At 44.5% G+C, this 24958-nt stretch overlaps 1 protein-coding gene across 6 annotated transcripts in view; it reads left to right on the forward strand.

Moving 5' to 3' along the window:
• EHMT1 (euchromatic histone lysine methyltransferase 1) overlaps nucleotides 1–24958 on the forward strand; it is a 123512-nt gene that overhangs the window by 24221 nt on the left and 74333 nt on the right. The window contains exon 1 of one of the 6 annotated variants that reach the window (XM_030000065.2): nucleotides 8803–8911. The exons of 4 other annotated variants lie outside the window; for them this stretch is intronic. Coding sequence is in view for 1 of the 2 variants with exons in the window: in XM_030000062.2 (XP_029855922.1) it covers nucleotides 19727–19732 (6 nt within the window). In the remaining variant the exon portion in view is untranslated. Of the gene's footprint in view, nucleotides 1–8802; nucleotides 8912–19631; nucleotides 19733–24958 lie in introns of those variants that run through there. One more of the 6 variants, XM_030000062.2, reaches the window with a different exon arrangement.

Raw genomic sequence — 24958 nt, forward strand, 5'->3', positions numbered from 1 at the left:
CAAACTGAATTTCTGTTTGGTTTAAAGTTTGCAGATGTGTTCCTGGGCTCTGCTGCAGGATCTCTGCAGATACCTGCTGGGGTGATCCCACGGAGTGGGCACCTCGCTCTCTGTGCGAGTCCCCCAGCCCTCCGGTATGGCCAAACCAAGCAGAGGTCGGTTCTTCAGCTTGGGCAGCTCACAGCCCGCTGAAATGGGTGCAATTTTTGCTGCGTGGCAGGCTGTGAACCCCAGCAGCTGAGGGGCTGGGGCATGTCTGCTTCTGCTGCTCTGGCTGTAGGAGCAGCAGCTTACAGGGAACAGGGGGAGGCAACAGCCAGTGCTCAGGCTGGAGTCATCTGGCGAGAGCAGAGGTTTCATCCCACCCGAAAACGTTACCCCAGGTGTTTAACTCACGTGTCCCGCGGGTCAGCGTGGATGGGGCCGTGCGGACTGCGATGCTTGCAGGGAATGCAGTGCAGGGGACTTCTGGGTGCTTTTATTGAGACGGATAGCTTGGGCTTTTCAGGAGGATTCACTGCCTGAATTTAAAGGCTCTCCTCTTTAGATTTCTGTGAAAAATTCTGCCTGTGTGGCCAGTTTTGTCTCTTTCCACATCAGCATAACTTTGTTTGGTGGAGAAACTGAAACCTGAATTTGGGACTTGCTCACCTCTTTGGTATTGTAGCAGCCAAGGACTGTATTCAAAACAGAAAGAACAAAATGGAACTGAATCTTACAGGTGTATCTAAAGAAACTGTATGCAACCCTGGCAATCACAGGGAGGAGAAAGTTACTGTGGTAATACATTGCATCAAAGTCCCAGTCTTTCATAATCAAATGATGACCACTTCAAAGCCTGGTGTCTTTGCTTCTCTCCCTTCTAACTGCTTCAGCCAACCTTTAGTCAATTGGCAATGACTTTAAAACCAGACATTATGATATAAGCCTTGTAATTATTTGCTGTGATGAATCCTCTTTCTGCTGTGAAGCTGTGTGGAAGGGTTTTCTGTAACTCGCAGCATTTTTCCACCTTCATGCCTTACTGAAGCTCACTTCAGAGCAGAAGTTTTATCTCCTTCTCTCCTGCCTTCCTGGCCATTTTGAAATCCAATTTATGGCTGCATTTCAGCTTCCTTAACACCCTGAACTAGCTCCTTGCTGCTACAGCCTTGCTTCGTGCCCTTTCACAGTGCTCTCCCTCTGCCCTGAGCCCTCCGGACGGGCTGCTGGGTCTTCTGCATGTCCTGGGTGAAGCAGGGAAGGGCCTTGCGGCATCTCCCAGCAGACTGCATGGGAGCCCTGTGCTCCTGGGAGGCTGCTGAAGCCCTGCTTGAGAGGGGACTGGAATAAGCCTGAAAGCAGCAGCTGGCAAAGGGGACTCCCTACCCCCCTTCTCCCTGAGGATTAATAAGTGAAGTTACGGGCACAGGCGAAGGAGCTGCGTTTTTTTAACCTGGCTGTGAAATTAGTAAAATAACTACATTCCCGTGGTGGATGAGGCTTAATGAATTGATCAGCATGGAAGACATATGTTTGGGATTCTGAGTGTTAGAGAAGCAATACAATGCAGTATGTTATGCTTGGAAAATTATGGTCTGTGGTGAAAGGGAAGATGGAAGAAAAATCCTGCTTTGAAGACCTGCATCCACCTGCAGGGGAAAGATGGAATTAAACAGAGCAGGGAGAGAGCAGAAACGTAGGAGACAGGGCTGTGAGCATGGCAGTCGGAGGAGGAGAGGACCAGGAGGGATGGATGGAGGGGCTGTGCTGGAGGAGGCTGGTTTTGAAGGTGGTGGTGAAGTGACTTGGTGGCTCCTAGAAAATAAAAAAAAAAAAAAAAAAGAAGAGGAAAGGAACTGCAGGTGATTCTTTAAGCGCCGTCTAGTCTGTGACCTACTTGCTGGCACAGTGATTTGCAGCTAGAGAAGCAAACAGAAGAAATGGCTGCTCCCTGTGGGAAGGGCAGGGGTGCTGGTATGTGCGGGAGCTCTTTCCAGTGGTGCTTTCTTCAGCTGCTGCAACACGGCCGTGCCTGGGCACCTTGAGTTTGTAGAGCCACTGCTAGAGAAAGCAAAGGGAGCAGCTCTGAGCCATGCATTTCCCTCTGGTGTCACAGCAGTGGAGGGAGACAGTGCCGGATCCTGGAACCAGGCTCAGATTTATGAGCTGGCTTAAACACGTGGGCTCCTTGATGCACGAGTGAGCTCCTTCCCTGGAGGGGTGCGGGGCACTACATAACTGGCCTGTCTGGGGACACGGCTCACCAGGACACGATACTAACAGTAGAAATTATTCATCCCTAACCTCCTTAATAATCCACTGCAAACTAAAAGTCTGCTTTCTCCTGCTTCTGCTCCTTCAGGAGCCCCCACTAACCTGATCATTCTTAATCTCATCTTATTTTCCAGATCATCAATTTGATTTCTCAGTACTTTTACAGTCCTTAGTGTTCCCGGGAATCTGTGCCTCCATCAATTATCTCTCTTTCTTTTTTGAGGCTGTAGCAACCTTGAACCACAGTTTCCATACTATTTTTATAACTCACGCTGCTTATTAGAGGAGTCCTTCAGAAATAACTGTACAGTTCTTACCAAGATAGCCCCAAATTTTCTGAGTAAATAATAACTTCATCTCTTGCTAATATGAACTTGGAAGGCTCCCCTTTTCCTCTTGTTGACTTCTCCCACTGGTGTTTGGGAGTTAAAAGCCTTACCTTTAATTTAATTCATATATGTAGGTATACATGCATGTCACAGTGTATTGGATACTCCTTTAACCATATTAATCATGATGCTGAGCATCTAGTGCTACAGGCTGGCGTCAAATAGTGGCATTGATTAGACAGTTGCTCTTCTCCTTTGCATTCATCAGCAAGTATTAGCATATAACCTTCCTTTGCTTGATTTGAAACTGGTTCCAGTATCTTCTACAGTGCTTGAAATCCAGATAAATTCATTAATCTCAACAGACTCAATGTGGATTTACTGGGGGCAGAGCCTTGGATGAGGAGGAGACCCTAAAAAGCAGTGACCTGCTGTTGTCAGTGTGCAGTGCCGTGGCTACTCTTACTCCCGTGACACCTTTCCCACTTGGACTAGGACTGCATCTAGCCTGGGGCTGCTTCAGATTTACCTCTGTACAAAATGAGATTGGGAAGTAGCCGTTGTATCTTTTTTTGGGGGTGTTCTAAGTTGCTATATTAAATAAATAAAAAAAGTGGTTCTAAGAGTGTCTGAAATGACAGCTTTCCTCCTATTGATGGCATATAGGGAGTTATTTGTGAGTTAGCAGTCCAAGGTTATTTAACTCCAAAACTTCTGCACTTGCCTTGCAAACTCCGTCCAAGAAGATCTTTTCTTTGGAAAGAAAAATGAAAAAAAGTCCTCTGTTTTTCATAAGTTATGAATTGTGCTCATGTCTAAGCTGATTATTTTATTTATTCCAATAATCCTCTCTTCCAGAATAAAGGAAAATTAATTGTCTTCCTATTTCCATAATGATTTGCCCTTCAGACAGTTGCCAGGCAAAGTGCTTAAAACCTGAAATGAAAAGATGGTGAATGTTTAAAATCATTGAGCTACTGTAGGAACATGTTTGTATTTTAATAGGGTGGTATTCAAGTAGTCCCAGAGAGTGCTATTTGCTCTGTGTTCTGTAGGATTATGAGGGCTTTTTTTTTGCTTCTGCATATGAAAATGGGGTCAAGCCTGCTGTGGTAGATACTGCAAGTCTTATGTAGGATTTTGCTAGCAATATGGACTGCCTGCAATTGAAGCCCTAAAATTATCCAGCATTAATGGGCAGCGTTGTCCTTGGGCTTCGTTGTTTTTGTTTGCTGGGAAGGTGGCTTTGCTGCATTTCAGTGCCTGGAGATGGGCAAGGACTTACTTCCTTACAGGTGTGATGGGACAAGATTTTCCCTACAAGAGCTTTTCACTGACACTTACCCAACTCTTGGTTATTTTTAACTTTGTCTGGCTGAAAAAAAAAGTTACCTGATTAATTTGGGAAAATGCTGGAATGCTTCCTTAAAAGGCTCAAAAGTGATGTAATATTCAGTGATGAATCTCAGAGCTAAATTAGAGCTTTTGTGGGTGCGTTAGTTGAGGAAGGGAGTTTCATATTTTATCACCTAACACATTTAGTTTTTTATACCAGGCTACGCATTCAGGGCTCCTGACTAGCTGGGCACACTGGTGAAGCCGGTGTGGAAGCAGTGACACAGCTCCAGATCTAGACCAGCATCAGGGGAGCGGTGAATCTGCCCTCCACTTTGCTTTCCAGTTTTATTCCAATAAGCTTTGAGAAATACATAAAAACTTGAAGCTAGGGATGGCCGTGCTTCCAGTGGGGGATTATGCTGAGGGAGGGCGAGAGAAGCAGCACAATGTGTTTAAAAACAAGAGTCTTGCGTAATGAAACGGGTTTGTTGCCCAGTCATTCATGTCCCCATAAGCGTTGCACATCCAGGTGTGGGCTCCCAGGTGTAGGGACAGTGGAGGTGGAGCTCATCTCCACTGTATTCAGGGAGAAGGTGCTGGCACCAGACCTGGATGTGGCCCTGGCTCTTTCCTCATCTCAGAGCATGACCAGAGGCGTTGGGGACAGTTTCAGTGCTGTGTTTCAACACAAGAAACCACATGGCAATAAATTCCTCATATCTGTCGTATGTTTCCCTCTCCCCGTATGTGAAATTGCTCCAAAGGAGCAGAATGTAATCCATCACAGAAGAGAGAGGGGTAGGAGTTAATTCATTTTCATGATCTTTCCATAGCACTTAGTCCAGCTAACAGTAATTTGTCTTACTTGGCTGCTGCAGTAGTCTCATAAGGGACCCACTGGGAGAAGGCTGGGCACAAAGGACCCATGGCCCCTGGGTATTTCCATTAGCCAAAGAGCACATGTGATCATCTGTTGCATTTACAGCCAGAGTTTTGTGCTGCCATCTCAAGCAGAAGGACAGTGGAGGTATCTTAATAGTACCCAACTCCAGGAGACTACCGTACCCAGGTGAGATAGCGGTTCATCGCCCAAATGTCCCTTAGCACAGGGGAGGGAGGGAGACTCTCTCCTGGTTAGAGTGAGCTTAGGGAACATAAAACCGGGTGTGTGAATATCCTCTTCGGGTCTCACCTCAATCTTTGGTTATCTGTTAAAGTTCATAAACCTGGCAGGGGAATTCATTAACCCGAGTCTTGACAGACTTTGATTTTGCCAAAGGTTGATTTCAAATCACTCTCCCTACTCTTAGTAGGGGTCTCAGAGTTCCCAGGGGGGTGTAGGTGTAGGCTGCAGCATAAAACCACCCAGTTTTGTTCATTCTGTAGCTGGTATGGATTCCTATTTCTTGCTGTCAGTGCACTTGGCTTGTTGCGCATAGCATGGAGGAAGTTATCCCAGACAGAGAATGCTCAGGTGGCCACCTCCTGTCTGTCGAGAGCTGCCGCTGATTTCAGTATTTTAGGCTCAGTCTCTTAAATCACAGATGGAGCTGTATTTCCAGCTAGTACAAACCCATAAAGTTACTGAAGTAGGTGAAAATACTCTAATTTACAGCAGTTATGGTCCTGATCCGTAGGCAGCGTAAGCTACATATGCATGATGTGGAGGGAGAAGCCTGAATTTATCAGTCACGCAGAGTCTTGTGTAAAATAGCTCCATGCTTGCTGGCGTGGTTGCCAGAAGGGCTTTTGAAATGGCAAAGGTTGTGAAATCCTGGCAGGGAACGTCAGAGGAGGGGAGCTGGGCTAGAGGAGGACATGGCCTCTTCCTACAGCACAGCAAAGACTGGAAAAGTGGGTGTTAATGGCTATATTTTGCAAGGCACCTTCCTCATGCTCCAGGCATTTTGTGTGCTAGGCAGTGACCTGTAGGCCTTTTTCAAATGAGTTTTATAGACATAGCCTTTTCTCCTGATCTTTTGATGGTTCTTTGCAGGAGTAACTGTGTTTGTTTGCTGGGGGCTGTTACTAGTCCCGTGAGACAATACTGCTTTTGAAAATTAATAATTTTTTTTAGTCGCCACTACTATATAGATAATCTTGTCCTTTTGTCTCCTGTTCCCCGAGGGAGTTTCTGCCCTTCCTGGATCTCATCCTGGTCCCTGCTTGCGAAAACAAATCCCGGGTTGCTTATGAAATTGGTTGTCTGATGCACTGCATCATCTATGATTGTGCAGGGAGGGAAGGAACTGGTGCCCTGCCAGAATAGCAGCGCATTAAATGTTTTGCTTTGGCTAAGGTCATCCAGTCTTCCTTTGTCTGTATCCCCTGTCTAGCTGAAGTAAGAAAAGTTTATCATATTCGGGTCCTCAAGAGTATTTTCTCTTGGTCTTGTGGTTAGGAATGATTATTGCATGGCATCAACGGTCTTTCCTTCCTCTCCCCTCCCAGCACATCAGGTTATATATTACATATGCGCAGGAGGTGGATCGAAGGAGCTAACAGATCTCCATTGTTAACGATGAGCCTGTAAATGAATGTTTAGTGCCAGCAGTGTCACTGTATGTTCTGGTCTTTCATCCTCCGGAGCTGATGGACAAGAAAATTATGCGAAGCAGGCAATGGTAGGTGCTACCCTGCTTGTGCTGCCTGTTCAGCTCCTCCTGGTGAGGAACTCCCCCAAGAAACACCCTTGTAGTCCTGCCTTTTGGTGGGAACAACTTGTTTCAGCTGTCCTTGCTGTGAAGCGGCCTGGGCTGACTGGTTTTTCTGGTGGGCACCTTCGTGATGAGCTGGTGTTCCTGAGATGGTAGCTCCAAGGGCATCGCTAGGTCCTGTGTGTGAAGTTCAGGTGGAAGAGGAATTCACAATGATCATGTGTCTAGTAGGCTGCATCTGTGTAAAAAAAAAAAACTTCTTCTCTTATTTTTGTAAGATTGGTAGTATTGTTTGCTTTGAATGTTTTATTTTGCTTTTTCGTCGTTGTGGGTTTCTTTGTCTCTATGCACCTATAACATCACAGCGCTGAGCACAAGTGTTAACTATAAAATTAGAGCCATCTGTGAGGTCTGGGACTGGGGGTGGGGAGGAAGGGGAGGTGTTGCTTCCAAAAATCTGGTTAAAAATCAAACTGCTGGATTTTCAGTGACAGTTAAATAGTAGCTGCTTGTCTCTGTTTACTTTTCCTCGGGATTTGAAAACTCGCGCAGGCCCTGTACACTGCAGTAGTAGATGGACGCGTAACTCTGCACGAAGTTTCACTAGCCTGTTGGGGTTGGGGTGGGGTACATCTGGAGGGCTCATTTCTCAGCACTGCAGATTTGTTGCTTTCCTCACAGAGCTATTGTCTGAAGAGATGCCGATAGACGTTTGCTATTGATTCTTTGTCCGGAGAGAGAACTAGAGTAATATGTACATATATATATATATATATTTAGGCGAGTATGTGTGTGTATGTATATTTTATACATCAGATTGACTGAGCAAACTTTTCTCTTACTGAGTCACTGCTGCATTTTGAAGCAGGTGGAAGACTTGCCATGGCTGAGATGATGGTTATTGGGCCTTTTTGAGGTTTCCAAGGCTCAGAAAAAAATGAGGAATGGATGATTTAGATTTGGGGGAACAACAACAAAACAAACAAATCTTTATCACATTTCAAATCTTCCATCTCCCCCCACTTCCAAATGTGCTTTTTAAAGAGTTACAAATGCTTGTTGGCATAGAAACTACAGAATCTGAGTGAAGCATGCAAATGTAAAAGGAGCCATTCTGCCTGAGCAACATGGACTGAGCCTCTGCAAAGCTGGCTAAAATCTTTTACGAGGCAAAGAAAATTGTCCAGATGTTGCTCGAATTATAATGGCACTAAATATTTAGGTTTTTCAATTTGCACTTAAATCCAAAAAAGCTTGAAATGTAGGGAATGCAGATCCATTATCACTGGGCTTGCTTTTCTTATGAAAGAATTTGTAGTCCAAAAATATTGCTAAAATCTGTTTGGCTCCGAGCAGTGCCAAATCCTCATTAAAACATGTGGATATTTCTGTGGTTTAATCTGTTAGAAATGCATTCGGGATCCAGTTATGTTAAATTAAGCAACAATATTGGCCTGGATGTTGTTTGAAATATTAAATGTGGCAGTCGGAACACCAAGCAAAATGTTTGCACATTTTAATCGCTCGATGAGTAATTTTTTTTATTTTATTCCGAGGAATGATCGAGAGTGCTTAAAAACTGTCCCTGCTCTCCTCGATTCGCCTCCTTCCCCCCGCCAGGCTCCGGGAGCGGCGCAGCATCCTGGCTCCTCGCTTCCCCTTCCAGCGCGGGGCCACGATGGGATGGAGCTGTGGCGTGCCGGGAGGATGCTGCTCCCTTTGAGCATGCTCCTCGCCATCTCCCGTGGTGCGGAGCGCGTGGACGTGCCGGTGTAGGCCTCTAAAATCCTTGACGGGAATCTAAAACGCCAGCACGGCCAAACAGAGGTATGCATCCCGCCAGGCTTTCCGTAAGAGGTTTTTACTGCTGATTCTTCACTCCATTGGGGTTTCCTAAAGATTGCCTCGGACAAAATGCCTCTAAAATGGCTCAGCGGCACATAGCAACGGGTTGTCTCCTGGCTAGTTTATCCCCTGCGCCGGAGGCTCCGGCAGCATGGAGCCTCTGCGCTTGCCAGCTGTGCTCTGCAAAGGGTCGCGCCGAGGGTGCTGCTGCTGGGAGGGCTCCCTCTGCGCCTCTCCCTCCCCGGCAGGTAAGGCCATGGATTGCAAAGGCGCTTCGTCTTGCCAAGTATTTATTTATTTTTATTTTATTTTTTTTCCCCCAATTGTTAATTGCCTCATGGTAAGGCAGGCCCCCTTTTTTTCTGCTTTAAATGCAGCTGTGCCGAGGAAGGGCTTCGCTGTTGTGAATGTCGGAGCGGATGGCAAAGGGAGCCATGAAACGCTGCTCGCAGTCTACAGTGCCTTGGGACACATTCATAATATATAGTATGTAGAAAATATCACTGCTGGGCGGGTTTTTAATGGGGTGTGGGGGACTGTTTCTTTTTAAATTTGACACATTGCAAAAGTAGTTCTATATTGGTGCCTTGTTCATTGTTTAAGGTTAAAAATGAGGGTAGTTGGGTATATTAGCAGTTTTTTCTACAGCCTTTTGTTTTGGGGCCTTTTTAATTGCATAGCAGCTTGTGTTGTATTAAAATGAACACCTAGCTGGAAAGTGGTACAAAGCAGGATTGTGTTACCAGTACCTGTGTGTGACTTGATAGCATTCATGCCTCTTTGTTGTCAGACACCAAAAGGGCAGTGTAGAAGGTTGGTGGGCTCAAAATTCAGCCATGCTTTACTTTTTCTTTTTTTCTTTTCCTCTTTAGTATAAAGTGCATACTTTTCTGTGGGATAGTTTGATTTTTTAAAAAAAAAAACCCAACACTGAAGCTTCAGCACAATTTTCTTTATTATTTTAATTTAAAGAATAAGTGTATGATGCTAAACGGGGATTGTTAATCATTAATGATGGAAGAAAGCAAGTGAAAAATATAAGGCATAATGGAATGGAGGTCATCGCTGTAAATGTCTTCTGCAAAAGCAAACGGGCATGCTGGGGAGGGGAGGCAGAAGTCCAGAGTCAGAAGAGACATCAGCATCAACCCTTCTTTTGGCTAGTTTTTGTGGCTGTGAAATGCATCAAGTAGAGGGTCCAAGCCCCAACAAGGTCCTTAGGAGGAGGTCTGATGGCTTGATCATCATGCTTCCTTGTTTGATTGCTCATCCCGTTGTCCCTCTCTTGGCTTTGTCAGCTTCGCTGTGGGCACCCCGTAGCACAAACTAACTTCAAGCAGATGCTTAATTTATTTAAGCAGGTTTTTTTATGCTTAAAATGTGTTGCTAACTTGGACTAAAGTGCCTTGGAGCTTGCAGAGTCAAGGCTATGATACATGGGAGAGGCTCAGAGGCACGCTCTTCCCCCTGATTTGTGTGTTAGCTGTGCAGGGCTGGTCAAGACCCCCTTTCCCAAGGTGACAGTGCCAGCTGCCTTGCACAGATCTTCTTCACCTACAGGGTCCTCACTTCTTCATAGTAAGCATGAACTTTGGGACGTTTGATGAAGCAGTAAAGCCTGGGTTACCTGCAAGTATGAGTGTTTTATCAGAAGGGTTATCTGATATTGCCTGAGCCTTTGGCTAAGAACTGTGGTCTAGCAAAGCTGCAGCGGTGCGGGAGGATGGGTGGCCAGGGCTCCCAGCGGGCTGTGGTGTGCGAGGGGAGCCTTCAGTTCCACCACTTGTTTCACTCACCAGTTCTATTTGCAAGGGGATGTTGCTCTTCATTGTTGGACTGGGTTCATATTTTTGCTGCACTAATACTTGCTTAACAGTTCACCTTACAAGTGGGATAGGGACAGCTGTTTAAAACCTGAATTTTCAGACACGATCTGATATGCATTTAATAGAGCCGCAGGACAAGGCAGGCCAAACTTGTAGAAAAAATCTTAAATAAAGGACAGAGAAGCAAGAAAACTCTTCCTTCTATTTCCACATACGTGGATGTGTGCACATATGTGTTCAGTTATACACATTATCACTTTTCATTGGTCAGGCGTTAATAGGGAAGAGTATTTAGATTTATCCTTAGGTTATATTAGGATACCAGAGACTGTTCTTGGCGGCAGCAGTACCTTCGTATCCACTGGGTCAGTGGAGTGCATATATATCTTTGGAGTGAATTTGGTGGGTTTTGAGACTAGAGCAGGGATCTTGGCAGGGTTTTATGGGTTTTGGTTGTTTCCACATGGGTTTGCTCACTTTCAGAGTCTGCAGAATAAAGCAGTTAAGCCTCATTGCTCCCTGCACCTTGAGGTGAGCAGCAGCAGGATCTTTGTTTTAAAACCTGCCCCAAGAGGATAGTAAGAAAGGATTAGAAAGACAGAAGTGGGATGGAGAGAATAAATTAGAAACGGAAGAGAAAGAAAATACAGGAATTAAAAATAGGGGAAGAGAAAAAATGGTATGGACAACAAAAGCTTTGAAAGATGAGGGATTGGGCATCTGTGCATGTGAACAAGTGCAAACAGAAGAAACTCTGATCCCAAAGCAAGGTTAAAGAAAAGGCACCTGAATATGTAGGTAGGAAGATGGGAAACAGGTGAAGATGGCAAACAAAATGAGGAATTGGGAGGCAAGTACTGATCATTGTCTCTGCAGCAGGCTGCAGCATATTTGTTTTAATTGTCCTTTATGCCAGTGACTAAGTGATACAAAAAAGTCCCTGGAGCCCTGAATATGGATGGAGTGATGAATGGGAAGGACTGACCCTTCCGTTCTTCACTGGCAGCATCTCAGAGGGTCTCTGGTTCCCATTGTTTAGGAGAGGCTGGAGAAGGCAGTGCTCTACCAGGCTGAGAAACCTTCTGATTCTGAAGGTCTTCCCACAAAGCCCGTGAATGGTTGAAGGAGAGGAAATTGAGCACAACTGTACCTGGCTAATGAGTGAAGAAATCGTGTAAGTCACATTTCCCACATCTGTCTTATGGTTGTGTCACAGTCTCGCGCTGTCCACAATGCCGAAAGCGCCATGTTTGCATCAGGACAGTTGACTGTTTCAGCACTGCAGCCCAGTGAAGACAAAACAAAGGTTTTTTTGACCTCCGTAGCTAGTTTAAGTTAATTTGCAATTTCGTCCTATGTATCCTTACTAGCAAAGGCAAGCGAATATAATTTTAACCTTCATGTAACATATCTTCAAGTAGCCCTTTTAACACAGACATGCATTGGCTTTTGCAGTGAAGATAGATCCTCCGTTTAATTGTCAATTATGTGGCAAGAAAGAAATTAATTGTGTCACTGATAGACATTGCGAGTCTGAAAGGCATGAGCTCGGTGGAGTTTGCTTCTTACTGAGAATTTTGGCTTTCACCTCTAGAAGTGCATAATATGTACCTGACAAAATATTTGGTGAATTTTTATGATGAGATACAAGCTGAGTTGACCTTAATTCTGTAAGGAGCTTGTTGTAATGCAGCTGTGCAAATCAACACAGCTGGATCCATTGGGATGTAGCTCTTTAAAACAAAATGATGGCAGCAGCCTTCTTTCTTCCCAAGCAGATTGATAAGACTCCTGAAGGTGAAGTTAACCGATAAGTGCAAGGCAGCATTACAGGGATTAGAAATGAGGTATAAGAACCTGGTAAAAATAAATGGATGAGAATCCCTCAAATTACTGGACTCAGTGACTTTATATACAGCTTTGTGTCTTTTCCTCCATCACTTAGATCTGAACAGAAGGTCCCATTTACTAGCATCCCTCCCTGCAGATTTAGTCTTGCTGTATAAACACACGAGACTGGCATTTATTTAGACTGGTGTGTACGAACTACGCTGTTGCAGGAAAATTTGTATGTACTTGTTTTACCTATGAACCACTTTTCTTTTGTTTGCGTGTGCACTGCAGCGGATGCAGCCTCGAGTTTTTATAGTTTAAAGTCAAACTTTATGACATCCATTCAATCTCCTTCGGAATGGGGCATATTTAGATTAGCAGTGGGATATGCAGGGCTTTACAGGAACTTCTGCAACGCTTTTTTCAGTATGGAGAGGGAGAAGAGTGTTAAATGCAGTTTAAAATGACAGGCATTTTGGGTTCCTTTACAGCCGATCCTTTACTCTGTTCCTTCTAAAGAAGGACTTAAAAAAAAATAAAATTGGTGCTCCAGGCATGTCACAGCATATCGACCTGTAAATATCCACCTTTGCAGATTTTCACACCAACATGTGAGGCATGTCAGGAAAGGGGAATATCAAAAATATTACTGTGATGATGGCAGTACCCAAGGGATGTTCCCATTATAACCATCTGGGCTAATGTCATTATTATCATGATCTGAGTGGGCCTTTCCCTCCCCCTTTGTTAAAGGAGGGAGAAAAACCACTGAGCAATCTTCCTGCTAGGATGAGAATATTGTCTACCCACAGTCAAGGCTTAGAAGGATTTGTGTTTATATTGGGTGTCTGCTGATACCTTACACCTGATCTGGCAAGGAGAAGACAGGACAGCTGTCTCCAAAGCAGGTTGCAGACTGATGGTGCTCCGGACTGGCTGGGAAGATCCCTCTCTTGCAGGCTCGGGACCTTGCTTGAAGTCTGTACTGTTTGGGCTGTAATTATATCGTGGGCAGAAGGGTGGTGCAGGGTACGTATGCATGCAAAAGATTGCAAACGATTTTACTTCCTCTCAGGGTTTTTGCTTTGAACCAATATATCACTAAGCCTAACCAAGGGCACATTTATTTTGAAGCAGTCCGTGCAGGGAGGATGGGCACTGGGGGCAAGCCCCGTACCTGCAGCTCCCAGGTGCTTTGCCAGACCAGAGCCACAGCTTCCACATTGACGTCGGTCTGTTGCGAGAGCGAATCGTGCTGAGGAGGCAATAAAAAAGCTAGGTGATGTTTGCCAGGTGATGCAGCAGCTCTTCGCTTGACTCGCCTGTCTGGGGAAGGATCATCCCGCAGACTGTGCGAGGCGTTAACGAACGTGCTGTGGTAATGCTGCGCAACACCCTCCCTCCGCTGATGGTGTCTGGCTGTATATTGTCAGCTGCTGACTAGCAGGGAATCCTGGAAATCTTTCTTGGAGGGCCATATTCTGCCTGGCTGGCTGTTTTTTCTTGGCTTGTGCGTGAAAACAATGCCGAAATTCAGTTCCCCAAGTGCAGGAGTCATTAATCAAAGGCAAATGGGAATGAGCTGTCTTGGTGCAATGCTCTGGTTCTGGGTTTTGAAGTCAGTGACAGGGATGATCCAGCCACTAATAAGTTTCATGTGAAACTCCAGAGCTTTCGGCTATCAAGCTAATGTCTTACAAAACTGCTTGAGGAAAGGAAGCTGACTTCGGCAGTCCTTGAGTTTGTTTAATTGAAGCCCGAGAGTGATCAAGTGGCTGCTGAAGGCCAGCGTTTGGCTTCCTGTCGCAGAAAAAAAAATACTCAGGATTTTTTTTTCTTTGTATAGCCTGTGCACTTTTATTTTTGGTAGTATTACTGAACCAGAACCAACCACTTCTGCTTGCCTTTTCTCTGGGTTAAGGCTGCATGAGAGTGGAGGAGAAGCTTCCAAAGGTCCATGATGCTTTTGATGCACATTTGAATTAAGAAGATCAGTACCAGGAGGGAGAGTCTGGGCTCTGCACAGAGCACTGGAAGGGTGAAGCCCTTTCCTATTCCTTGTGTAATAAAAATAGTGCAAATGGTCTTTTTTCAGTGTGCAAAACTTCTCCCCAGTAGACTCCTGCCTTCCCTTGCTTTGCCTCCAAAACAGGTCTTGGTCACTGTGGCGAAGACCAGGCAAACAAGAAGGGTTGCTGTGCTCAATTGCAGACATTCTGCAAGGTTCATCTTTCCCTCCTTTCTGGTTCACCTATCTGAGAGCTGGTTACATTATTGCAGCATTTTGTGGGGTTTTTTTCCTAGTGTTTTGCTGTATTTTGAATCCTTCGGTTTAAAATATTAACAAAATTAAGCTCTATGCCTCCTTGTGAGACAACTAAGTGCGTACTATACATGGGGCGGGGTGAAAGGTAGGAGAATTTGAGGGAAGTCATTTTTTTGAAATAGTGGTTTAATTTTTTCTGTGAAACCAGTGCTTAATTTTCAAGTGTACTGACCATTTGCATCTTTCTGTAGTGTCTCTACATCCCTAGGAGATACAGGCTCTCAGCAGGTTTGAAAAACTCTTTCTGAAGTGGCCACCCAAAATCGGCATGTGATTCTTGATTTGAAATTTGTTGGTTTTTTTTTCTGCAGAGCTTACATGTGGGAAAGCATCAGAATTAGTTCGTCAGTCTTAGACTTGAGCTCTAAGTACCATCCTCGCGTTTGTCCTCCATAATACAGCAAGTCTTTAGCATTGTATCTCTGGGAACCCAAGCAAATAAGACGGTTAAATGATTTGGGCATTCAAATAAATCCCATGACTATCATCCCAAATTGAAATCTGTGTTCAGAAGTCTCTAGACATACTTGGGGCTCACAGCATCCATCAGCTCTTTGTTCCTCTGATACCTGCAAGCAGCACGCTGAAGTGGCTGCTGGGCTGGAGGGGGGAAAGAAAGGGAAGGGAAGCAATAGTTAAATTTGTTAGTAAGTGGTGTAATCTCTCTTTATTTCCACATTTGCTTTTGTTTTGATACCATATTTTCACCTAAGCATTTGCCAGGTGTTTAATGCATCTGCATTAAAAAACTGTAACGGAGCTCATTGCCCTTGCCCCAGGGGCTATGACTTGCAGCCCAGTTATCCGACAAAAAAATTCAAAGTAACTTCCCTGAATTTATTGCTCCTGTTGGTTGATTCAGATGCGACTGACTTGTTGTAAGAGTCTGGACTGTGTCCTGGTGTCACAGATTCACCCACATGGCATCCGCCCGCTTTCAAACTTGGCAATGGGCATAAAAAGCCTCCTTAGTGATTGCAAGTTTACTGTTTTGGATAAATATTTCCCCTCCCCTCCAAAAACATGTTAGTTACAGGGAATATTATACAGAGGGAGAAAATACTGATATGTTTGTTATGTACATTGATGTGTTTTGGGTTTTTCTGGTTGTTTTTAAATCATGGAGGATGAGATTTTTTTCAAGGGAGCTTAAAGTGCTCAAACTTCACTGAGATTCAAAGTCTGGTCATCCCAAACGGGCTGTCCCAACACATTCTTTGCTGCCGCAACCTGGCCAGCTGAGGTGACTCAGTAAATCAGCAATAGAGCATGACTTCACGTCTAGGTCTCCTATCTCTCGTTCCTCTGCTCCATACATTTGTGAAGGACCACTCCAGAAATTTTTCGCAGTTAATTCTCCAAGCCTTGATTTTCTCATCTGTAAAATGGAGACGTTACTATTCCCTACTATTCCCATCTCTTATTATAAATTGCTTTACAAAAAGTCCTAAGTATTTTTATTGTTGCAGTGCATTTAAGCAAATCACAATGTTATCTCTCTGGTTCTTTTTTACATGGCGATGTTTAGAAGCTTTTTTCAGTATATGCTCTACTTTTGATCAGGAAGAACTAGATTGTTTTCCTTGCTCTTCCCCCAGAATTCATGGTGGCTGGAACAGCCTCCAAAACCCCTTAAGACTGTGGCATTGGTTGGAATAAAACTTCGTAATTACAATACTTGGTAAAGGGTGCACACGGTTGCAGAGTGTAGGCTGGGGGATTTGCTTCCAGGATTACTTGACTGCAGCAGAAATGGAAACCTGTGTTAGTCGTGTTGAATGCTCTTCAGCCACGTTTGAAAAGTCAGTGTACTGAAAAGTGATTAATTTTTCAAGCTCTAGGGTGAGACCCTCTGGCAGTTCTGCTGGACATTTGCAGGGTTTGGGGTTTTTTTGGTGCTTTTTGTTTACAGTTTACCAGTTCAAGAGGACAGCAAGGCTGCTCTGTCAGTGAAGTGGCATTTGCAAGCTCTGAACCTCTTTGGAGTATCTGGTGCATTGGAGTCCAAGGCCTGACTTGCAGAAGTGTGAAGCATCCAGGGTTCATGTCAGCTTTAGAGCTGGACACTGGCTCTAGCAATGACTCTGGAATTCTCCAGGGGCAGGGAATCGCAAGGCTTTGTCCTTTATGGGGAGGAAGGAGTCTTTTTTTGCTCCTGTCAGCTTCTGTTCGTGCAGCTCTCTAGAATGTGGTGATGCTAATGGGAACAAGAGAAGTTTTGGGCTCTGCTCCCTTAGATATGAAGGTAGTCTTCTCAAGTAGAGATTGCAACCCGGCCTCAGCCCAAGCATGTCGGGAAATGAACTCAGTGCTGAGTCAGCCTCTGGTAGGGCATGTTTAAGGAGCTGTAATTTTATTTGCTGTTCTCATGTGTGTCCATTTTACGCCATATCTGACAGATTTTTGAAAGGTGCTGAGCTCTTGTAATTCCTGACGAAGGCTCTGGAGGGTGGAGGTACTGACTGCCTTTGCAAATGAGGCTATGGATAACTTGGCTCTGACACTTTTTGCCCTCCCTCCTCTTTCTTGCCCGCACAGAGAGCATTGCGTGTCATCACCGTAGGATTTACTGCCTTCAGCATGAGGACCTTTGATGTGAGCAGGCTCTAGGAGAAGAGTTACGGCTGCATAGAAAGGCTGGCTTCCAGCTTAAGCCCTAATGCATGCCCTCGATGGGAAAAAGTTGGGCTTAGAACTGGCAAAGCATATCTAGAAGATGTTATCGCTTTCTTTTTTATTAAGCTTGTGTTGACTCTTCAGTCTGTGTTGAAAGCAGGTGTGTTTTGAGCTGTACTACTGTATCTTTTGGAGCTATGTGGTAGGAGCAATACAGGATTTCCCTCTTAGATTGTTCCTCCACTGGAACCAGCGTACCTAGCCTAGGGTAAGCAAATGACTCTGGCTTTGCTTTTTTTTTCTGCCTGTCCCCAAGGAGACAATATAAATGCCATGCCTCGAGTGTCTATCTATTGAGGGAAAAAGGGATTTTTAAGTAGTGATGAACTGTGGTTTTCTCTTAGTGCAGCAAGCCAATTGTTCATTAGTGAAATATATTAATAATTCCCTTATGAACCTTGTTGGTAAGTGAATCTGCTTTAATTCCTTTGTATCAACAAGAGCTGCAGGTATGTATGTCTTCGTTACATTAAAAAAAGGGAAAAAAAAAAGCAAGCAATGCTTGCAAATTGGTCTTTGTTTCCAAGGAAACAAACTTGACATGCTTGAGCTGTGCTAGATGCAAACACTGCTAGATTCAGCAGACATGCCTCGGGATTATATGGTCTGAATATTATTTTTAAACTACCTCCAATTTAAAGGCAGGGAAGAGGACGAGAATAGAATTTTTCGGCAGGGTTTACCAATCTGTGCTTAATGAAAGCACTGTGCGGTATCTTAGAGTTGCCTAATGTGCTGTAGAGAGAATTGCATCCTGTGCTGAAAACGGAGGTCCCTAATGAATGTCCCTGGAGAAGGAGCAGCCTGGGGCCAAATGGCTACCACAGGGCGCTGGTCCCGGGGCTTTGGTGAAATCCTTCAGCAGAAATAGAGGTCTGAGGGGAGCTAAGCACGCACTCTCTGTGCCAAATTATTATGGTTTATCCTGGGTCACTTTACCAAACGTTCTGTGCTCTAAAAATATTTTAGTAAAATGCAACTCGCCAGCACTTGGCGTGAAAGGCTGCCTGGCGTGAAAGGCTGCCTGGCGTTCAGAAGTCAGATGCAAATACTATCCCACATGATGTGCTAAAAAGCTGTAGCTTGATGTTGAGGACTGGGCTGAATTCAGGGAATAGATGAGAGAACAATATTATGAGTTGTTTGCGTAGTGCATCTGACGTGAATTTGCTGTGGACTGATGAAAATCTTGACTTTAACTTGGTTTATTGCATTGTACAGAAAGTCTCTTAGTATTTTTGTCATTACCTTGGAAGTTTGGTTCAGGAAAAAAGCTGGGTTTTGGCATTCATCTGTCACCCTGATTTTTTCTGAAATGCTGTGTAAAGCAACTTGTGTTGTGTAAAGCAACTTGATTTTTTTTTTTTTTTTTTAAATCTTCCTTTGAAGAATCAAAACTTCAGCATTGAAGCAGACACTGTACATACATGGCAGAAATATTAGCCATGCGTGCAGGGGAAACGAGCATTGCTCGGCAGAGTGCACACACAATTAACGGATTTGAACATCCAGAGTTTCTTTTGGCTTGGGCCCAATATGAGGAATAGGGTATACATTAAAACTTTGTTGGGATTAAATAACCAATTTTTGCCCTGGCCTGCAAAGCTTTACTTCTGCAACAACTATCTTTGCTTTCTGGAGTAGTTCTGTGAGCTGGTAGGGGTCTGTACAGGATATGCAAAGGATATATAGGGAAATACAAGTTTTTAAGGAACAGTCAAGTTCCATGTGCAGATTGCTTGCAGTGTGCAGGTCTGTTGTCCTCTGGCAGTGAAAATGCCTGGTGGACTTCAGCATTGTGTGTCTTTGCATATTTGGTTGTTTGGAAAGCTGGAAAGGTTTAAAAAAATTAAAAAAAAATCCTCTATTAATTCTTCTTTGAAATGGTCTTACTGCATTGAGGAGACAAGGTAACGATGGAGTAATTTCAGGGCTGACTAGTGAAAAACAAACCTGTCTTAAAATTCAGGTCCTTAGGAAAACATAGCATGAAGTTTATTGTACTGTAGCCTCTTTTCCCCCCTCTTTCTTCCTGCTTTTTAACTTTCTTGCAGATGGTGTTAAAATAATCTTCAAGGTGATAGAGGGTAGACTGGGGTAGGTTTAGCTTTAAGATGGATGGGAAGCACTATTTGCATTGTAAGCTAAAAGCCTCTGTTGAAGCCTGTTGGGGGAAAAAAAAATATTAATGGCATTTCATGAAAATATTGTAATTTGTGGAAGGCCCAGTGTGAAAAACCTGCTGGTTTGAGTGTCACTAGGAAATGCTCCTTTTTGCACAAGGCTTGCCTGAGACAGGATTTTCCTTGCTTTTGTTCTAAACCGAGATGCTTGCTGCCTAAAAACGCCTGCGATTCCTGCAGCAAGAGCTTTACCTCCTTGATAGAGGATGGAAACAGGAAGGTTGGCCGGATCGGGATTAATCCTGCACTTTTTTTTTCTTTTCTTTTTTTTTTTTTTGCTAATGACACTTCCTTATGCTTACATTTCATTAAAGCTCTGAAATGGCTGAAGATCAGCCGGTACTGAGCATGCTCCAGGGTGGAGGCTGCACCCATAGAGTGAGATGGATTTGTGGCTGGAGGAGTGATAGGCCTGGAGTCAGGATCTGGAAGGACCAAGCAGCTCCCTGCAGACGGGATGGAGGTAGGGCAAATCCGGCCAATTCCTTCCCGTGCCCCCGGGCTGGGGGAGCGAGGAGACCGGATGAAGTAAGAACTGTTGGAATTGATTCAAAAGCAGCATAGTTAACCACTGACACGAGATGGCTTCAAACCGCTTCCTGCGGATCAGCGGGGAGGGGTTTTAAAATACTGACCTTTACTGACTGGCGAACCTATGTAAAGAACGAACCTGTCTAATGTTAGGGTGGTGACATAAAGCGACAGCAGGCAGGGGCTGGCAGCGAGGGCTGCAGGGACTTGCTGGGTTGTGCCTTCGTATTGGAAGGCATGTGATCACGTCTCAGTTGTGGGCTGCGTGGCTCGGTCGCTAATTATTATTAATGGGAAGCCTTGCAGGGCGCAGACCTGCTCTGCAGTTTAAATCTAGATCCATCTGTGATTGTGGGAGGGCGAAAGAATGTAAAACCCAAACTCCCTTTTTTGGGCTTATTTTACGTTCCAAGGATTGCAAACAAACCTTGCCACATCAGGGCCTCCAAACTGGCAAGGAGAGGAAGGAATATAGATATGTTTATTCCTTTGCCTGAGAGATTTTCTGTGCTTCTTGCAGGGGTTTAATGTGTTGGCAAGTGGGTTTGGGGGAAGGAAGGGGACTCTCTTGAGTTGTGCTAGGTTGGGCTCTTGGATTTCGTCTGTAGTTGCCAGCTTTTTACAAGGAATGTGTAAGCACCAGCAGGTATGTGCTGCATGAGCCGATTGACTCCAGTCGTTGTACAAGCAAGCTGCGTGGTAAAGTGCCAATAAAACATTTACATTGGCTCTTGATGTTTGTATTAGTGAGGTGTAGGGAAGATCTGACTTTGTGTGGAGCAGGGGGGGAGACATCGGCCGCGAGCCTCAGCCCTCGCAGATCCTGTCTCCTATGGGAGGTGTGGTATTGAGTGTCTACGCTTGTTTCAGCCTGGCTGTAAGTAAAGGTAAGGCAAGTGGTTTGCTCTACTTAGGGCATTGTGAATACTTTGGTTTTACAAAGTTATTGTGTTTAACTTTATTAACAGAAATCTCTGTGATCATGGTCTGTCTTTAGCCTATGTTCAGTAAGAGACTGGCTCTTTCTTCAGGGCAACTCTGGCTGCTTTTCATAGCACAGTTCAGGGGGCGATTGATAAAGAGCAAAACATAGATTTTTATTTTATTGCTGTGTCCCAGGTGATGGTCTCACACACTTGGGTCAATCTGCATGATGAGTCACATCATCACCTAAAGTAACTTGCATATTTATTGCCTGGTTCTGCATTGCTTGCGTACCCAATGCTTCCTCGGCGTTTTCTGAGCCTTTTTTGATAATGTCAGCCCTGCCCTAAGTTGGTGACCAGCTTGCTTACTAGTGTTGCTTTTACGGTCCCTGCATAAAAGTCTGCTGGAGCCCCAGCTTGCTGGCCATGCAGAACTTCTCTTACTCTTTAATGGACACTGGCTTGTTTATGGTTGGATGAATGCACAAAGAATAGCGTTTATGTAAAATAAACGGCATTGTAATTGTACACTGAAAGGAAAAAGTTTTGATTTTCTTTGGCTCAGATGGGGGCTGCGTTTATGGCTTTTCAGAATTGATGCTGGTGGCTTTTTCTGCTTGTGCTACTCTGGCGTTGAGGTGATCTCAGCACCAAGTTTTCATGTATGGTCTGGCTCCCTTGATGAGGAAATTTGACTTAAACAGTTTCAGATGCTGGAAAACCACTCGTGTGATAATTTCCTATTGTGCTTGTGTGAAAGGTGTTAGGTAGCCTTAAAGACCCACTGCCACCTTATGGCAGTTGCTGAAAAGCAGCTTCTTTAGAGCCAATTCTGTATACACATCATGCTTGCTTTATTTCTCTGCTCTCCTTAACTAGTGGTATTTGCATGAAGGCAGGAGCTTTGTTTTTAAAGAGTTCATCTGCTCCTTCTGTTCCTTGCAGAAATTTATAATGTCAGCGGAATTGCTTGTAGAGCCATCAACTGCAATATTTCATAGGCGAGTTCATGATTTGGGGAGATATAAAAGCATCATGAAGCACTGATTCTCCTCCAGTGAAGAACTTGCTTATTTTCACGTGAATGCCCTAATCCTTAAAAAAAAATAGGTGTGAGGTCAAAGAACAGGGACACGTTGAACACATGAGGCTCATCGGCAGGATCTACACCCGAGCTCCAGCGTTTGTTTCAGTGAAGTGTTGCAGCAGAAGCGAGATTGAATGTGAGCAGCCATTTTTACAGCCGGCTTTGCTGGCAGAAGACTACTAATAAGCAGGATGGCTTTGCACTGACATGGGTCTGATTCCCACCCCATCTACCGTCCCCCAAATAAAACAATAAAACATTTGTCTGTGGAGCAAACGGTGAGTGTGGTTAAAGCAATGAGCTTGCTTACTGTTACTGAGATGGGATATGCAAGGGATGCTGTATTTAGGACCCTTCTTGAGCAAGGCTGTGTTTGTACGGTAGAAGCTCTTGATATGTGATAGCTGAATGAAAGGGAGAAATGGTGTTTTTAGATTTCCAAAATAGAAGGAGCTGTGGTTACTATAAGTTAAAGCTGAAGGAGTTTATAATTGGGAACTGTTAGGAATACAGTATGTTCTAAATTACAGCTGTCTGGCCAATATGCTTCTAAATAAAGTTCTAGGATTGCCCTATAAATGAAATACTCAACGCATATTCTTATCAAAACATAGCAACATCTCCCAGAGAGCTTACATCTCAACATCTGTCGCAACAGCATCTTTTTTCCTCTTTTTTCTCCTTTTTTTTTTTTTAAATCTTCTTCTTGGTGTGTGTAATGTACTCAATGCAGCGTCCCAGGGAACATTTCATGTTTCCTATTAACTAAAAGCAGTTTTCAACTTTGCTGGGGAAAGAGAGGGAGGGAGGGAGATGGCTTGGAAACTTTGGGGGAAAAAAAACAGGTTTTGAAAGCTGGAGAAAGCTGTGGTTCCATAAGCGTGCATTAATGACTGTCTGCTCCTTCAAGGCTTTTACCTGAGCATGGAGGTGGATGTTTGGGCTCCCTTGGAGGATGCTGAGCACAGTGTGTCCTGGGAATGGGCATTCTGGCTAGGAAATGTCCTACATAATGGGTGAGGAGGGAAGGAGGCATTTTAACAGCTTGCGGCAGAGCTGGGGAGCAGTTCTTAGCAGTGCAGAAGCAAATCAGGATTCCAGCAGAAACGCTCCTCTTGTATTGGAAGTCCCTTCAGCTTATTGTGCTTTTGGGATTGCTTCTGAGGAGGCTGAAAAGGAGCTTCAGATTTAAGCAACTGAAGGGTCTGGAAGAAGAGCAGCCTAATGGAAATAAGGAAAAACCCCTGTATTTTGCAGAGCTAAATATTGTTCTTCCTATAGAAAGAAAAATCTCCCCTTGCCTCCCACTTGCGCTTCCTCTGCAAGGGAGCTGTGAAAATGCCGTACATAATGGTGTAATTAAGCAAAAGCCCTGAGGAACCCGGTGTCCTTTGTGAAGGGAGGTGGTTGTGCTGCTGCCTTGCTCCTGAAAATGTGAGATTTATGAAAGGGATATTCGAGCCTTGAATCGGGGAACGGAGGCCAGAGAGCCTTGGTATAAAAATACGTTGTAGTTTTATACCTGGCAGAAGATGTTTTGAAAGAGGGGTGCTATGCTGTCTCATACCAGCTTGGTGGGGAAATTGCTGGAGAGTACTTGGGTTAAATAAAGGGGAAAGCTTCGTGGGGCACAGGCTCGTTCTTATCCTACATCATTAGAAAAACCGCTTCCTCTGCCAGTCTGGAGATGGGTCTCTAACCAGCTGGTTAGAAAAGAGCCTGTGTAGCACCGGACCTCTGCAGAATGGGGGAGATGGGGGTCCTGGGGCAGAAGGCACCGCTCTGCCAGCCGCCGGACCCTGCCTGGGCACAGAGGTAGTGGTGCCAGACTGAGCAATGCCGTGGTGGTCTGGAAGCTTCTCTCTCCTTTTGGATGGCATAAATTTAAGGTCTTATTAATCAATGCACAAGCATCCCCCATGAACGCGACGCTATGCAGAAATGCTGGTAAGATGCCAATCAATCGTTTCGCTCGAGGTGGTTGTTGAACCATCTGCAATACCCTGATCAGCTGTGCTTTTTTTTGTTGTTTTTTTTTTGTTTTTTTTAAACAGTGTTTAGTGCTTTCAAGGATGGCCGTGAGATGTGAAAAGCATCTCTGGTAGCTTCTGCTGTCAGTGTATATTTAACTTCAGCAGTAAAAACATGTCTAGTGCTGAGATGCAATGGGGAGTGCTGCCCTTCTGTGTGCGCGGGAAGGCTGAGGCTGCGGTGTGGTTCTTCGTCATTATTTTATCTCTGAAAGGGGATGTTGACTGTGGTAGTTCAATTGATACTGCCTTTGTTAATATCTTTGTTTCTATTTCTGGGTTTTTAATGAAAGCTTGGTAATTTCATGCTGCAAGGAAGGGCAACATGTCAACTGTTTTAAAGCCATCTTTGGTTTGAACTACAGTAATCTTTTGATGCGGTGGATAATACAACTTCTCTCTGTGTAGTCGGGTTTTGTTGCTTTTGTTTGGGGATTTTTGAGTTTGTCTTAAATGAGTTACCTCTACACCTCTCAGCAACTGATAGAAAGGCCAGGAAAATCTCATTTTGTGTATATTAAAACTTAAGATTTACATCAAACAAAAACCCAGTGGGTGAAAGAGAGATCTTGCTTTGTACTGTCACCTCAAATATTCCTTCTCTATGAATTTCAGTCATCTCGATTTAGCCTTGTGTGTTTTAACTGTTTAGTAGTGAAACTTCTCCAGAGTGTGGAGAGAAAAATAACATCCTTGTAGTTGAGGCAGATCTGTGGCAGGCTCTTCTGCTGCTTTAACTATTGCTGCTTTGCAAATGTGCTTGGACACAGTGGTGAATTAGCTGCTTGGGCTGGAGAAAATGTGGCTTGTTGATGTTTCCAGCCTGTGATAATGCAATGGCAGGACACGCTCCTGGGATAGAGAGGAGAGGAGGGGATGGGTAGAGCAGAGCAGGTGATGGCTTCGTGCTTGTGCTGCAGGCCTGAATTTGCATGCCTGCTTTTGGTACAAGGTGTAAGGCAAACAAAATCCTTGGGCTCTTCAAAACCTCACTATGGATTTCGATTGGCTTTTTTTCTCCCTACAGTGCAGGCTGCTCCCTGCCGCCCCCAGCCCACTGTAACACATTACACTCAGCTCGTCTTAATTTTAATTTCTGCTCTTTAAGAGAACTA

This window comes from Aquila chrysaetos, chromosome 24, assembly GCF_900496995.4.
Source record: "Aquila chrysaetos chrysaetos chromosome 24, bAquChr1.4, whole genome shotgun sequence".
NCBI classification, from domain to species: Eukaryota; Metazoa; Chordata; class Aves; order Accipitriformes; family Accipitridae; genus Aquila; species Aquila chrysaetos.